This window comes from Pituophis catenifer, unplaced genomic scaffold, assembly GCF_029215685.1.
Source record: "Pituophis catenifer annectens isolate HBS135680 unplaced genomic scaffold, rPitCat1.0.hap2 SCAF_13, whole genome shotgun sequence".
Taxonomy (NCBI): Eukaryota; Metazoa; Chordata; class Lepidosauria; order Squamata; family Colubridae; genus Pituophis; species Pituophis catenifer.
Genome location: NW_027256893.1, coordinates 913,438 through 929,194, shown reverse-complemented (window position 1 = coordinate 929,194; position 15,757 = coordinate 913,438). Strand labels below are relative to the sequence as shown.

General features: G+C 47.4%; 1 protein-coding gene across 1 annotated transcript in view; it reads left to right on the top strand.

Annotated features, from left to right (window-relative positions):
• SF3B3 (splicing factor 3b subunit 3) overlaps positions 1–15,757 on the top strand; it is a 51,047-nt gene that overhangs the window by 30,405 nt on the left and 4,885 nt on the right. Inside the window, exons 12-23 of the mRNA XM_070953187.1 lie at positions 823–974; positions 1,971–2,126; positions 2,679–2,834; positions 5,704–5,847; positions 7,306–7,428; positions 10,489–10,643; positions 11,078–11,252; positions 12,012–12,217; positions 12,452–12,608; positions 12,773–12,898; positions 13,868–14,080; positions 14,716–14,814. Of these exons, the coding sequence (XP_070809288.1) occupies positions 823–974; positions 1,971–2,126; positions 2,679–2,834; positions 5,704–5,847; positions 7,306–7,428; positions 10,489–10,643; positions 11,078–11,252; positions 12,012–12,217; positions 12,452–12,608; positions 12,773–12,898; positions 13,868–14,080; positions 14,716–14,814 (1,862 nt within the window). The remainder of the gene's footprint in view (positions 1–822; positions 975–1,970; positions 2,127–2,678; positions 2,835–5,703; positions 5,848–7,305; positions 7,429–10,488; positions 10,644–11,077; positions 11,253–12,011; positions 12,218–12,451; positions 12,609–12,772; positions 12,899–13,867; positions 14,081–14,715; positions 14,815–15,757) is intronic.

Sequence of the window (15,757 nt, the reverse complement as noted above, 5' to 3'; positions counted from 1 at the left end):
ATTTTCCGAATCTCTTTCTAACAAAACATTATAAACCCTCTTAATATGCATTGGGCCTTTCTCTTTTATATGTCTAACCAATTCTTCTTCGTGCATCATTATACCAGTTTTTTGAGGCCTACCTAACTTCTAATAAGTTAGAAGTTAACTTGCATTATTCATGCATATGAGGCACAGGAGCTGTGGGTTTTTTTAGTCTTTTGTGCATTCTCACAGTCTTGCCTATGCCACCCAAGCACTTAGGTCTGCATCTGAGTGCTTATGAAGGCATCAAAGTAGTTTCCAATGGAGAATCAATTGCAGAGAAGCATCCTGCTCTGACTGTGGATTATTAGGAAGCAGCTTCTTAACAGGGAAGATTGAGAGTAGAACCACGGACCCAAGAGATGGAGGGCTTCCCTTCATTGGTGGTGGTGCTCAAACAGAAGCTCTGCAGGCCGGAGGCCGATGTTTGGATCCCTGAACTCCATGGCTTCCGTGTCTCTTTCTAGCTCTGATTCTTAATAAACCTTAATAAGGTTTTGCAGATTGATCACACCACATCATGTGACTGCTCTCAGAATTCAGCTCTGAACTTTTGCATCTCCTGGCTTCAGAGGAAACTGCTCTCACTCTTTAGGGTCACATCAGAAATGAATGACTCGCCTGAGGCTTCTGATATTTTTTACCTGATGTCAAATTTGGTTTCCCGAAGATTAGCCGTCACTTCCTGGTGGCTGAACATTTCCCCTTTGGGAAAGCATCGGAGATGCTGTAGGAGCTTCTATGGGCCATCTTTGTATCACAGATCCCTCCAATCTTTCCTTCCTCTTCTCTCACCAGATGAATTTGATGCTTACATCATTGTATCTTTCGTCAATGCCACCCTAGTCCTGTCTATTGGAGAAACTGTGGAGGAAGTGACTGACTCAGGGTTCCTTGGTACCACACCCACCTTGTCCTGCTCACTGCTGGGAGATGATGCCTTGGTGCAGGTAAGGCCACATCTTAACAGCTGCATTGCCCTTTTATCCATGAAGTGATTCTATTCACCATGAGGGAGGGAGGGCAGTTATGTGATTTTTGGGGCCCTCTTTTTTTTTTTCTTCTCTCCATCATTGCTGGAGAGTGATGGAATCCATGGGGGACCTTGAGGAAAAGGGAGAAGAGATGCTGCCTAGGAAACATACAGACAAGAGGGGCAGGAGCCCCAGTGGCTTAACAGCCAGAGGGAGGATCCCCCTGAATGGAGCAAACAATTCAATTTAAGGATGGGAAATTCAGTCTTGCTAGATTGTATTAATTTAGCTCATCTTGTCACATCAGACAAGGCTGATATCTAGGCTGATTCTTACGATGGTAAAAACAGCAGTGTGATGTTCTGGCTGGTTTGGTGGGTATATTACTTCGAAGTGGATGAGTTTTAGGGTTGGATTAACAGCTGCTGGCTTGCAACCAGGGAAGAAAGTAGAATAGTGCTGGTATGATCAGTGTAAATGAATTTCAGGCATCTGCCAGAGCACAGAGTTACTCTGCTTGTTAGCTGTGTTTATAATTTGGGTAATACAGATTTCTTAGGATGTACAAAACTCTACCATCCCAGGGAACCTGCCCTTAACTGCTCTCTCTTCCAAAAAAAATCACTTCTAAAAAAGGAACTAACTGTCCCTGGAATGGCCAAATTGATACTGTCCTGAAAAATACTACCCCTTATTGGGAAGTTTTCCTTGCTCATAAATGCTTCTGAAAATGTCTTTTTGTTATATCCTTGTTTAAAAAAGGGTAAATATTCAGGTTTGTGTTCAGGGGCTTATCTCAAATTGCTGGTTACTGAGCTGGTCCTCCTTCCTATATTACTTGGAATGGAAAGTTTAATGATCACCAATTGTAAGAGAATTGCCACGTTCCTTGCTAACCTTCTTTGTGGTGGGCAAGCAATGACTGATGACTGATGCAGCCTTTTCAGCACCTCTTTTGTTATATCCCTGCAGGTTTATCCTGATGGTATCAGGCACATAAGAGCAGATAAACGAGTTAATGAATGGAAAACACCTGGGAAAAAAACCATTGTCAAATGCGCCGTGAATCAGAGACAAGTGGTGATCGCACTGACTGGAGGAGAGCTGGTTTACTTCGAGATGGATCCAGTATGTGAGCATAGAAAGTAGATTTGGGCTGGGTTGTAAAGGAGGATCAGAACCAAACCAGCAGGTTTAGGGCTCTGAGCCTCTCGGCTCAGTCAGGACTGGGATGTTTTGTTGTTAGTCATTGCGAGCGGAAATTATCCTCTTCCAAATGCCATGTACTTCTCAAGATGGCCATCGGCTGGCAGCCTTCGCAGAAGTTCAGCGGTGGCCTTTCTTACAATTGCCCGCTTTCTTAAGATGGACTGCTTGAAAATATGGGTCACCCTTGACTATAATGGAGGCTGCTACTATGGTCGACGTTTCTACAGTCATAAAGCAGGTCACCCGCACGACTGATCTGATTTTACAACCATTTTTTGTGATGGTCATGCTATGGTTATTAAGCAAACCCATTGTTCGCTATGGGCCAATTTTGTCAAAAATAAAGTGGCTGCGGGACCCTGCAAATGGATGTAATGCCAAGCAGCCAAAACATCAGTGAGAGTCCTTGTCAGTTTAGCCCCTTTCCATTTCATTGGCTGACTCGCCTCTTCTCGTCTCTTTGCTTCCTAGTCTGGGCAGCTGAATGAATACACAGAAAGGAAGGAGATGTCAGCCGATGTTGTGTGCATGAGTTTGGCGAACGTTCCACCTGGAGAGCAGCGCTCCCGTTTCCTTGCAGTTGGGCTGGTAGACAACACTGTACGGATCATTTCCCTTGATCCCTCAGTAAGTGGCTGGCTTGAAGTATTTACTTTTTTTTTTATTGGAAAATTTTTACAATTACATTTTCTCCCCATTCCCCCCCCCATCCCTCCCTAACCCTCCCCAACCCCCCCCAACCCTCCCTAACCCACCCCTCCCCCCCGGACTTCCACAGAATATAATCCAAATCAAAATCCCCTTTTTATAAAACTTGAACCCCTCCACCCCCAATATATTTTTTCATCTTCACAAAATTCAAATATTTCTATCTTTATATAATACTTTCAGTTAAAAGCTATCTGATACTTCCTAGTTTGATATTTGTTCTGCACATAATCTATCCACTTTTTCCACTCCCATTCATAAGTCTCTTGTGAGCGATCTTTTAGATATGCTGAAATCTTCGCCATCTCTGCAAAGCTGGCCATCTTCAAAGTCCATTCTTCAATAGTGGGCATAGCTTCATTTTTCCAGTATTGACCTATCAGTAATCTCGCTGCTGTTATCATATAAAATATCAAATTTGTTTCACCCAATGTAAAACCCTTAACTATACCCAATAAAAACAATTGTGGAGAAAACTGAATTTTTTTCTTCAAAACATTCTGCATGACCCACCAAATTTTTATCCAAAAAGCCTTCACTTTCTTACAGGTCCACCACACATGATAATATGTAGCATCTAAGCAGTCACATCTCCAACATTTTGGTTGAACATTAGGATACATGCACGACAGTTTTTTAGGATCTAAATGCCATCTATAAAACATTTTATAAAAATTTTCCCTCAAATTCTGCGACTGTGTAAATTTAACATTCTGAACCCATATTTTTCCCCATGTTTCCAACATCACTGGTTCTGCAAAATTTTGTGCCCACTTAATCATGCAGTCTTTAACCAATTCAGTTTCTGAATCCCTTTCTAACAAAACATTATAAAGCCTTTTAATATGCATTGGACCTTTCTCTTTTATATGTCTAACCAATTTTTTTTTTTTTAAATTTGATTTATATGCCGCCCTTCTCCGGAGACTCAGGGCGGCTTACAATGCGTTAAGCAATTCTTCCTCATGCATCATTATACCAATTTTTTGGTCCTCTTTCCATCTCAGTTGAAGTTGATTATACTGTAACCAAGTTAGATTAATCCCTTCATCCAACAGTGTTTCTAATGTCTTCAGTTGCCATCTGCCCGCATCTGTAAAAAGAACTTCTTTATATAAACCCCCCCCCCCCCCGAGTGACATTATATTTGTATTCCACATAATATGACCAAGATCCAGCCATAGCGGTATTTTGTAATCCCATTTGAGTCGGTGCTTCTTCCAAACTCTCATCAAAGAGTCTCTGAGTATATGGCTTTTGAATACTTTATCCACTTTGTTTTCATAAAATAAGTAAGCATGCCAACCAAATTCAAGATCAAAGCTTTCTATATTCAATATTCCGGTCTTTTTCCTTCCAAACCAATCGCTTGCTTGAGTCAAAGCCGCTGCTTCATAATATAACTGTAGGTTTGGAAGTTTAAGACCTCCCCTTTCTGGAACATCTTGCATAATTTTCAATTTCACTCTCGTTTTTTTCTCGTTCCAGACAAACTTATTCAGTCCACTTTGCCATTCTTTCAATTGTTTATCACTTTTAAGCACCGGAATCATTTGAAACAAAAAAAGAAATCTTGGCAAAATGTTCATCTTAACTGCTGCTATTCTTCCGAGTAGAGACAGCTGCAGTTTTTTCCAAATCTGCATATCTTTCTGTACATCTCGCCACAACACCTCATAATTATTTTGAAACAATTTCATATTTGATTCTGCAACCTGAACTCCTAGATATTTAACCTTTGGTACAATCTCAAAACCTGCCCTCCTTTCAAGTTCGTGTTTTCGATCTTGTGTCATATTTTTAACTATCATCTTAGTTTTTTTCTGGTTTAGTCTAAATCCTGATACTGTTCCATAGTCTTTTATAATGTCTTTCATCTGGATTATTGATTCCAACGGCTGTGTTAGGGTAACAACCAGATCATCTGCAAATGCCCTTATTCTGTAATCCTCTTGCCTTATCACTATTCCTTTCAAGGTACTCGAGTCCCGTATTGTATTCAACAAGACTGCAAGTGTTAAAATAAATAACAATGGGGATAACTGACAACCTTGTCTTGTTCCTTTCTCAATATTAAAATCTGTTGTTAAACTTCCATTAATAATAATCTGTGCCTTTTGTTCTTGATAAATTGCTGAAACCGCTTGTATAAATTGATCCCCAAAGTCCATCTTTTTTAAAGTCTTTAATAGAAAATTCCAGTCCACTCTATCAAAGGCTTTCTCCGCATCCAAGAAAACCAGCACTGCAGGGATCTGTTTATTCTTCTCAAGATATTCCAATAAATCTATGACCTGCCTTGCTGGCTTGAAGTATTTATCTACATTGTTGTCTTATTGTTCTAAGACTGGTGCTGCATGCTATGCTTTTTCATTTTCTGTGGATGAGAATATGCTGAGTGTGGCACCTGCTGAAGATGAGTGCTTAAAAACAAGGAGCATCTTGGAAATGCTGCAAGAGTTGTTGACCCCCCTCCCCAAATTTCTTTCAGTTTAGCCCTCTTTTACTAAATGCCTGGCATGCCATTTTTTTCCCCAGCTTCTGCTTCTGGGCATTCTGGAAGAAAGACACATTTAAGGATTCTGAAACATTAGTAAAAGAACGTTGCTTCATGCTTTCATGGACGAAGTCCATGAAAAAATTAAAAATATTACTTGAGTGGGAAACTTCTCCTCTTGTGCTCTAGATGGCTCTGAACACCTGTTAATGCAGCAGGGCTCACCTGGAATGAGCGGTTAGCTTCTCCTGCCATGCTCCTGAGTAATGGTGCATCCTTTGTTCTCCTCAGGACTGTCTGCAGCCTCTGAGCATGCAGGCTCTCCCTGCACAGCCAGAATCCTTGTGCATCGTGGAAATGGGTGGCGCTGAGAAGCAAGATGAGCTGGGAGAACGGAGCTCCATTGGGTTTTTGTACCTGAACATTGGCTTACAGGTGAGAAAGCCCCACGGATTCAGCTCTTCCCTTTGGTTGGGCTTCTGTGCTCCAGTCGTGGCCCTCAGCCTTTCCACTGCTAACTCTAAAAAATAGCCACCTCCGCCAGCAGTCAGTCCAGAAGAGAAAACTCTTGTCAGTACATTCTTCTTTGTTTCTCCTCCCCATCCCTTCATATTGCCAGATTTTATTTTATGCCAAGTACTTTTACGATCAAACAAAATAGGAAAAATGCCAAGAAAAGTCATCTTCATATCTTGAATGCCATAGAGCACAGGTGTCAGACTTGTGGTGTCATGTTGCCCGTCATGTGACGTTTCGCGACATTTTTCCCATTCGCGGAGGTGGGGTAGGCATGGCCTGCACGTGACGCATCCAGCCCGTTGGCCACCAGTTTGACCCCCCCCTGCCATAAAGGTCTTCCCCAGGTGAGATTTTTTTTCAAAGGATGAGAAGTGGAAACTATCACTAACATGCAGGCGGCGTCTTGCAAAATTTGCCCGTCTCCCTCCAAGACATGAGCAGAAGATTTGGCTGGGTTGGGTAGACATTGACGCGAAAGAGAGAGAAGAGAGTCCTTGGTGTGGATTGGGCCACAGGGGCTCAGTGCAGGGGTGAAATGCTATCGGTTTGGGCCGGTTCGCCTGAAACGGTAGTAAAAAATGCTTTAAAAAGTAAAAAAAAAAAGTTCCGATGATTGCGCGTCGCTCAGCTGATCTTTGGAACTTTTTTAAAAAAACTTTTTAAGTATTTTTTTGCTACTGGTTCTCTGGAACCAATAGTTAAAATTGCTTTAAAAAGTAAAAAAGAAACAGGAAATCCAAAAGCGTGTGTTTGGTGTGGAGTGCACATGCATCTGGTGCGCACACTGTGTATGCGCGGGCAGCAAACTGGTGGTGACCAGCCGAGGATTTCCCCACTGACACAGTGGTTCAAGTGCACTACTGCAGGCTGCTACTGCTGACTGCCAGCTGCCTGCATTTTGGCAGTTCAAATCTTACCAGGCTCCAGGTTGACTCAGGCTTCCATCCTTCCGAGGTGGGTAAAATGAGGACCCAGATTGTTGGGGGCAAGAGGCTGACTCTGTAAACCGCTTTTACAGTGCTTTACAATGCTTTACAGTGCTGTAAAGCGGTATATAAGTCTAAGTGCTATTGCTATTGGGAAAGAAGAAGAGACCCCCTTGAACTCTCCAAATGAAATGGCTGACCATAATACTGCTGCTCTCTGCCCTCCCTCCCCTCCTCCTATGGGGCAGGACTTTCTGTGGTGGAAAAGAGTTCCACTGCTTCACTGAAAAGATTCTGCTGTTGGCTGCATTTCAAAACGCCTCATTTTTTAACTTGGAAAAGTTAGAAGTGCTTGTATAGTTTAGGAGCAGTGCTGTGCTCAAGTCAGAGAGGAGCTTGAAATGATAAATACTTCTCTCCTTTGGGGTTCTCTGTGTTTGCCATCTAGAATGGTGTGCTCCTCCGAACTGTCCTTGATCCTGTCACCGGTGATCTGTCTGACACAAGGACCAGGTACCTTGGGTCTCGCCCTGTGAAGCTGTTCAGAGTCCGGATGCAAGGCCAGGAAGCGGTGAGTGCGATGCCATGGAGCGCATGGGGTCGGCCTCAAAGCCGGGGGGAAGAAGAGAAAACTAACACAAGAATATTAATGGGGATTTTTAAAGAGGCATAGCGAGGCATACCGTGTTTCCTCAAAAATATGACACGTCCTGAAAATAAGGTCAAGCCTGATTTTTGGGGTGGGCGTAAATATACGCTGTCCCCCGAAAATAAGCCCAAGTGAAGGGGTGGGCATGGCAGCACAGGAGGCAGCCCTTCCCTTCTCTAGTGGAAGGGAAGCTCGGCACCTTAATTGCAGCCCGCGAATCAGCTGAGCCAGCAAGGGCCGGGAGCTGCCTCTCTATCTCTCTGCGGAGGCCTCCCAGTGCAATGCTCTGTGCAGGATTGCAAGACTGAAGGCTTCGGAGGGAGCATTTTTGGGATGTGTGTCTGTGCAGAGCTCCCCAAGGATAGAACGATCAGCAGGGAAATAGGGGGGATTTTCCTGCTGATTGGAGCAAAGCGAAGCCTTGCAATCCTCCGCAGGGAAGGCGGAGTTTTGCTCCGAAGCTGTGGCAGAGCATTGCACTGGGAGGCCTCCTCAGAGTCAGAATGAGAGGCAGCTCCTGGCCCTTGCTGGCTCAGCTGATGGAGGCTTCCTCCTGGGGTGCGATTGAACTTCCAACCCCAACGGACCCGGTGGGCGCAAGCTACCCCAACCCAGAAAGGGGAAGGAGCTGATGGGGCTGTGGGAAGTTCTGGGAGTTGAAATCCACAAGTCTTTAAATGGCCAAACGGCTGCCCATGCTGCTGCTGGCCTCTTCACCCTCCTGGCAGCACTGCGTTCGGCAGCGTTGCAGGACTGCTCCTGCCTGGCCGGGTTGAATCATCCCAGATTGAAAACCTCCGAAAACGTTCTGAGCGCCACCAGTCTGCCAGGGCTCCTTCGGGAGTGGCTGCCTGTGTTGCCTCGCCCACTGCCGCCTTCGGGCTGCTATTCAGTGCTGCAGACACTGGACTTTCCGTACATCTACGCTGAGCCCGACGGTCTTCGGACCCTGGTGGGCGCTGCAGCTCTCTTACTGGCTGTGCGAGGTGGCACAGGCAACACGGCTCCACCCGTGACACCAGCAGCATGGGGCCTGCCGCAGCCGAGAAGTGTCCCAGCAGCAACTGGGCCAGCAGACCAGGCACTGAAGCTCTGCCACTGCCACAGGGGTGGGGGGGGGGGTGGGGGCGGAGAGATCTCCTTTCCGGCTGTAGCACAGCCAGGGTCTAAAGAAGGCCAGGTGGGGGGGGGGAGGTGGCGAAGGGGGAGTGAGAGGGAAGGTGAGGAGCTGCACGTTAACCTGGCGGGAAGTGGGAAAGTTTTTGTGGGTGCAGCACACGGCTCTGCCCTCTGGCTTCCTGGCTGAGGGGCGATGGAGCAAACTGTGCACAGACTTTTGCCCGTCTCTTTCTGAGCACGGCGCTTATGCTTGTTGGGCTGCTTCCTGAAGCTGGTAGCCAGCCACTTTGCTTTTTCCCCATGGGGCGCTCGTGGGAGGCACTGGTAGCAATCCCAACCCGCTGCCCACTCCATCCCTCTGTCTCTCAGCTTGTCTGCAGCTGCACCAAACAAGCAACACCACAGAGTGTCTGGATGCCTCTGCCTCCATCTGCTGCAGGTGCGACCGTGCAAGCCTCCTGCAAGGCAGCTGGGATCGCTTCTTTCCCTCCCCAGTCTCTTTCCCTTCCACTGCTGCTTCTGGGGAGCAGACAGCATGACGGAGAGAGCAGGGCCAGTGGTAGCATTTTAAAAAAGTAAGATCTCCTCGAAAATAAGCCCAAGTGCCTATTTTGAAGCCCAAAAGAAAATAAGACCCTGTCTTATTTTCAGGGAAACACGGTAGTTTATGAAGCTTTATTTTTTTCTCAAATACAGAATAAAAGTAGCAGCTGTGTTTGTAATTGTGCATACAGCTGGCAGGAATATTGTTAGAGAGATGAGTTTATCTGTAAAAGTTTATGTAGAAAAATAAGCTTTTCTGAGTCTCTTTGTCTGAATCTCTTTGATATTTGATGTTCATGTTGCTTGTTCTTGAAAATTAAGTGCTGGGGATTTTAAGACATTTTGGACAGGAAGTCCCAAGCTGTGACTGAAATTAGGACCGGAAACTACTGTATGTAATACAGTCATAAAGCAAAAAATTACATCAGCCGTTGTGGTTGTTAAGTGAATTGTGTGTGATTGCTAAGTGTGATGTCACATGACCGTGACTTCTCGCCAGCTTCCCATTAACTTTGCTTTTCAGAAGCTGACCTGAAGGTCACAAATGGCAGTCCTATAACTATGGGACATTGTGACCAGCCATAACTTGTTCAGCTCCGTTATAACTTTGAGCTTGCTAAATGAGTCGTTGCTAATTGAGGACTACTTGTCACTTGGTAGCAACTTCAGAAACCTGCAAATGCAGGTCAGAAAATGTGAAGATACATTGGCAGTTTTTGTCAGGCACAAGAAATCAGGAGCCAGGCTTAGCTCCAAAATGAGTACAGATTTATTCCATTTATTCTTCTAAAGAAGAATCCGAACTACTGGCGGTCAAGACAAATTGGTGGTAAATAAAAGTCACTGGAACTCAAGGAGGGTTTAGGGCTTAGATCTGTTGTGGGTGCAAAGGGACTTATGACGCACCTGACCCCTCCCTCGGGCTCAGCCTAGTCACCTACATTTTGCCAGCGTCCTTCAGGTAGGGCAGAGCTGGTCAGTGCCAAAGGTTTCAAATACTCACCTTTTTCCCTCATGTGCTGCTGGCCTTTAAGTCCTATGCAATAGTCCAGGAGATTGAAAGCCCTCAGGAAGTCTTTCCCAACCTGCTTCCACTTGGAGAATGTCGAAACTGCCAAGTTGTTGGTGAACGAAGCTGCTTGCAAACCCTGACCTGCCATCAGTGCTTGATGAAATAAGCATGTTTCATCAGAAACATTTCTGGTGCTCAACCTGGGCAACCCCAAGTCAGTTACCAGGATGTCAGCGGTACTTCCTCACACGGAAGAAGCCCCAGGTAGAAGTCGGCCACACTTTCTTCCTGCTCTCACCCTGCTCCAGGTGCTGGCGATGTCCAGCCGCTCTTGGCTGAGCTACTCCTACCAGTCCCGCTTCCACCTCACCCCCCTCTCCTACGAGACCCTGGAGTTTGCCTCTGGCTTCGCCTCAGAGCAGTGCCCGGAGGGGATTGTCGCCATTTCCACCAACACCCTGAGGTTTGTGCAGATGGGGCAGAGCAGGGGAAATAGGGATCTTTAGGCTGACCAGGTGCCCCTCCCTCCTGGGGAAAGAGGGCATTGGGGCTGGACGGAGGGGGGTGGTGGAAACGATTCTTAAGATTAGGGAGTCTTTCACCTGAAGCAGCTTGTCTCACCAAAACCTTTGGGTTTGTTTTGGTCTTTCTCATGCATTTAACGACGGGAGAAGAGCTGAGTGTGAAGCAACTCAGGATCCGGCAGCATCACCAGCTGGATCTATTTTTCAGGATGAGATTTTGAAAACCATAAGGGTTGGTGGGGTTTTTTGTCAAAGAAGCGAGCAGAGGCAAACATGTTCCCCACCCACCTTTGACAGCTCTGGTGAGGCTGGGGCTTCTTCCCCTGGGCGGCTTATGCAGGCAGCAGTAACATCTGGCTTTTGGCTCCCACAGGATTTTGGCACTGGAGAAGCTTGGCGCAGTCTTCAACCAAGTTGCCTTCCCGTTACAATACACGCCCCGCAAGTTTGTGATCCACCCCGAGAGCAGCAATCTGATCATCATCGAGACTGACCACAATGCTTACACCGAGGCGACCAAAGCCCAGCGGAAGCAGCAGATGGCCGAGGTAGCTGGAGGAGCCCAATGCCTCTCTGCCCCTTTCTTCTCTGTCCGGCTTTTGCTTGGCTCTCTGCCCCGTCTAAGAAGAGGAGCACACAGGATGGGTCTGGTCACGGTGCTCAGCATCGGAGAGGGACAACCGTTGCAGTGCAGGAAGACACAAGCCCAGGGACTTGCTCGGGGAGGGGGGGGCAAACGATTCCCTTCTCCCTGGAGCTGGATCGAGAGAATCCAGGATGGATGGGCAGAACCCAGCCTTGGGTTTGATGGGAGAACCCAGAAGGGATCCGTCTGGGGGCTGCTGCCTCCCTCCCTCTTCTAGAGGCGCTGTCAGTCCCTTTGGGGCTGCCTTCCAGCTCCTTTCTTGGGAGTCTGACATGTGCTGGCTGCTGAAGGGAGTGGACATGGGAGGGAGACTTCTGGCCAGCCAGCAAGGGAGCTAATCCTCCTCCCTCTCTCTGGAAGTCAGGAATCCTGATCTTTGGGGCTGCGGAACACCTTCTAAGAAAGCCTTCAGATCCCCCTAAACTTAGAAACACCCAGGATGTGGCTCCTTGGGTTTTCCCTTTGGAAGGGTTTCTGACTCCTGGGTCAGAAAAGGTGCAGCCGGTCGGAAGTGAGTGACCAGCAGCTCAGCCTGGCCTGCTCTGCTCTGCTCTGCTCTGCGGCCTGAGACTGTAGCGGTCTTTTTCCGGACCAGAGTCAGGCCTAGGCCAGAGGTCTTTGGGCTGGGCATTCCCTCCATTCTCCTCTCTCTACATCACAGGAAATGGTGGAAGCCGCAGGGGAAGATGAGAGGGAACTTGCTGCAGAGATGGCTGCTGCTTTCCTAAATGAGAACCTTCCGGAGTCCATTTTTGGGGCTCCCAAAGCAGGAAACGGGCAGTGGGCCTCGGTGGTCAGGGTGATGAACCCCATCCAGGGAAACACTTTGGACCTTGTGCAGCTGGAGCAGAACGAGGCCGCCTTCAGGTAACTGCAGCTTCTCTTGATTACCTTGCGCTCGGTGGCTTAACTCCCCCCCGTCACAAAGTCTGTGCTTGCCCTTTGACAGCCTGAGCTCTGATGAAGCCAGAAGACACAAGATACTTTCTTTTGGCTTTTATGAAAGTGGAAATTGAGGTGCCCCCCCCCCTTCCTGGGCCTTCTCTCCTCCCTTCCCAAAACCCAGGGCTCTGACCCAGTTGTTCCTGTGCTTGTCCGCAGTGTGGCCGTGTGCCGCTTTGCCAACACGGGCGATGACTGGCATGTCTTGGTGGGCGTGGCCAAAGACCTCATTCTGAACCCGCGTTCGGTTGCCGGAGGGTTTGTCTACACTTACAAGCTGGTGAATAATGGTGAGAAGCTCGAGTTCCTGCACAAGGTGAGCTCCTTGCAGCATCTTGGGGGTGCTTCTCACAGAAAGCAAAAGGTGGGGCAGAGCTCAAACTGGAGCAGGGGGTCTCCAACTTTGGCAACTTTTAAGACTAGCTTAAAAGCCTAGCTTGGGCTTCAGCTTCTCAGGGCCTGCTCTTCCTTTGCATCCAGACACCGGTGGAGGAGGTACCCGCAGCTATTGCCCCCTTCCAAGGGAGGGTGCTGATTGGTGTGGGGAAGCTCCTGCGAGTCTACGATTTGGGCAAGAAGAAGCTGCTCCGGAAGTGTGAGAATAAGGTACGGCAGTTTCCCTGCCAGAAGAGCTGGCACTTTTCCAGCCACAGAGTCCACTGGTAGTAAGGGGCCTGTGGTTCCAGGCTGGCCTCCTGCGGGAGTTTTGGGTTCCTTCAGTGTTCCCTTATGGGGAGTTGCGGAGGGTGGTTTTATCTTCTTTTTCTGTCCCCATGAAGGTCCCTCTTGGCTGTCGACAGTGGAAAGTCTGGTCTTGCCACTGAAAGTCCTAAGAGTTTAGGATTTGCAACATGTAGTTCACATGTTTAGAATGCTGGGAAGGGATCCCTGTAGCCACACCTGTCTCAGATACCTTAAGTGCCAGTAAATGTGCCACTGCCTGGAGCTGGGGGAGAGGGGCAGAAGCCAAATTTGATATCTGTATCAAATTGGATTGGTTTCCTGCCAGCCTTTGTGGGCAATTTCTGGAAACAGTGTCTCTCCCCTCCCCCCCCCATCTCGGCCACCTTCTGGACGCATGAAGAGCAAGGCTTCTGCTTGGGGGTTTGCCAGGCCACACTGCTTTGTGGGTGCGTTCGTGCGTAGACTTTCCAGCCTTTGGGTAGAGCTGCAGAGCAGGCCGGCCTTGTTCCTGCCTGGAGGAGCTGAGAGGGACAGTTCTTTATCCTGTAGCCTTGTTTGCATCCTTCCTGACCAGGGTGGCATGCAAGCCTGGCTCTTTCTTGGTTGCCTCTTCTCCTTCCCAAAACAGTGGCGCCGGCAAGGCTCCCATTTCGCCCTAGTTGTCCAAAGCCCAGTCCTGTTTTGCAGCTCTTGGATTCCTGCCAGAATTGAGGGGGTTCAGGATGCTTGTCCAGTTCTCATGGAAATCCAGCAGGCTTTCCTATTATTCCATTTGGACTACTAGCTGTGAACTCAGGCCAGAGTGATGCGTGGGTTTCAGTTGTGGCTTTCTTATACCCAGATTCCGTCTCTGGATTCACCCGTCTTTTTCTGAACTGCTTTTCCATACAGCACATTGCCAACTCCATCTGTGGGATTCAGACAGTGGGGCACAGAGTGATTGTGTCTGATGTCCAGGAAAGCTTCATCTGGGTTCGATACAAGAGAAATGAAAACCAGCTGATCATTTTTGCAGATGACACCCATCCCCGCTGGGTCACCACTGCCTGCCTCCTGGACTACGACACAGTGGCTGGAGCTGACAAGTTTGGCAACATCTGTGTGGTGAGCTGGACTGACTTGGAAAAGAGTCCACTGATAGTTTATATTTTAGTAAAATCCAGGTGGCACTGGATGCGTGGCCTGCAAGGTGGAGCAGGCAGTCTCACCCTTTGGAGTGGGCAGCTTTGAAACCCGCGTATCAGTTTGAATTAGTAATATTTTTCTATTGATTTCTGGTTGAGGGAATCGCTTGTTATTGCAACAGAAAATGTCCTAGACAAGGCCTCCCTTCTCAGCCAGAAGGGAAGGGAATGCTTGATATTGAAAATGAAGCAGGCAGTTGAGAGGGGACTTTGAAGTAGTAGAAGGCTCCCTCAGGGTCAGGTTTACCCCTCGCTGCTCTCAGAAGGACTCCAGAGCACTGAGTTCATCCTGCCCTCTGCTTAACAGGGTTGGAGAAAAGCCACTTTTGATTACCACTTTTGATTCCCTAAAGTCCCAGGGACTCAACTTTGCCTAATTGTGACCCACAGGTTAAAAACTACTATTGTTCTTGGCGATAACAGCTTGGCTTAGGGTCTCCGTGCTGCTGTTTACTCTCCTGATTTTAGGCTCCCAGCTTTTCCCAGGGGGTGGGGGTGGGGGGCTGCTCTGGTGAGAATCATTTGCAAGCAGTGTGGTGACTCCTTCCCGTGCAGGTGAGGCTGCCACCCAACACGAATGATGAGGTCGATGAGGACCCAACCGGCAACAAGGCTCTGTGGGACAGGGGCCTCCTCAATGGCGCATCCCAAAAAGTAGGTCCTTTCTAGGGGGTGGCTTTATTAGGAACCCCCCCCCCCTCTCCCCCCCCCCCCCGATTATTTGTAAGAAAACTTGAGAAATCCATTCTGGCTGACTTCATGGTTTTTATGCACTAGAGCAAAAGCAATTTCATCTTAGGCATGTTTTTATTTATTTACTAATTTTATTTATTTATTAAATTTATGACATCCATTTCTCTATCCAAGTGACCTGACGGCTTACCACCCAATAAAAAAATAAGTATGTAGAAACATAAAAATATTAGAATTAACAGGGACCAGGACCAGTTTTAGTTCCTAAAATTAGGAACCAAGTTCCAGAGTGGTACAGTTCTTTATGAGTCTGTGAGCCTAACAGCGAAGACTCTCCTAGAAAGGAAAGATTGAGGCTTGAGGAGCTCCTGGAGCTCTGTTAAAGACCTAAGAAAGGAGAATCCGTGGTCCCTCAAGCGAGTCTCAGCTCCACTGTTCAACAGGCCTGACTTTTTCTGATCCATCAAAATCTACTTTCTTGTCATTTAAACTTTATTTTTCTCCTTTCGAAATTGCCTATCTCCCTCAAAGAGAGACTGTTTTTCGTCTTCAGGAACAGCTCTGAACAATTCTCTCCGGTCTTCTGCATGATATTTGAAAACTGCTTTCCTGACTCTGTGCAATATTCTTTTGGCAAAACATTCTTAACCGTTCTGAGCAAAACTGTCTTTCCCAGCAAGTTTGATCCCACGACACGGTTGAAAGCAAGGCGAAATTTTGTGATCTTGCCTTCCAGTGATATGTCTGATTTTATACACTTCAGTTCCTGCTTCTTCACACTTTTGCTGTCCAAGGAGTGTGCAGATCTGCTCTTAGTTGCTAGACTGAGGTCCTTGCTTTACCATGGTCGATTCATGCTCACCATTGCTGTGCAAACCAGTACTTTATTTCTGGGCTGCACTTA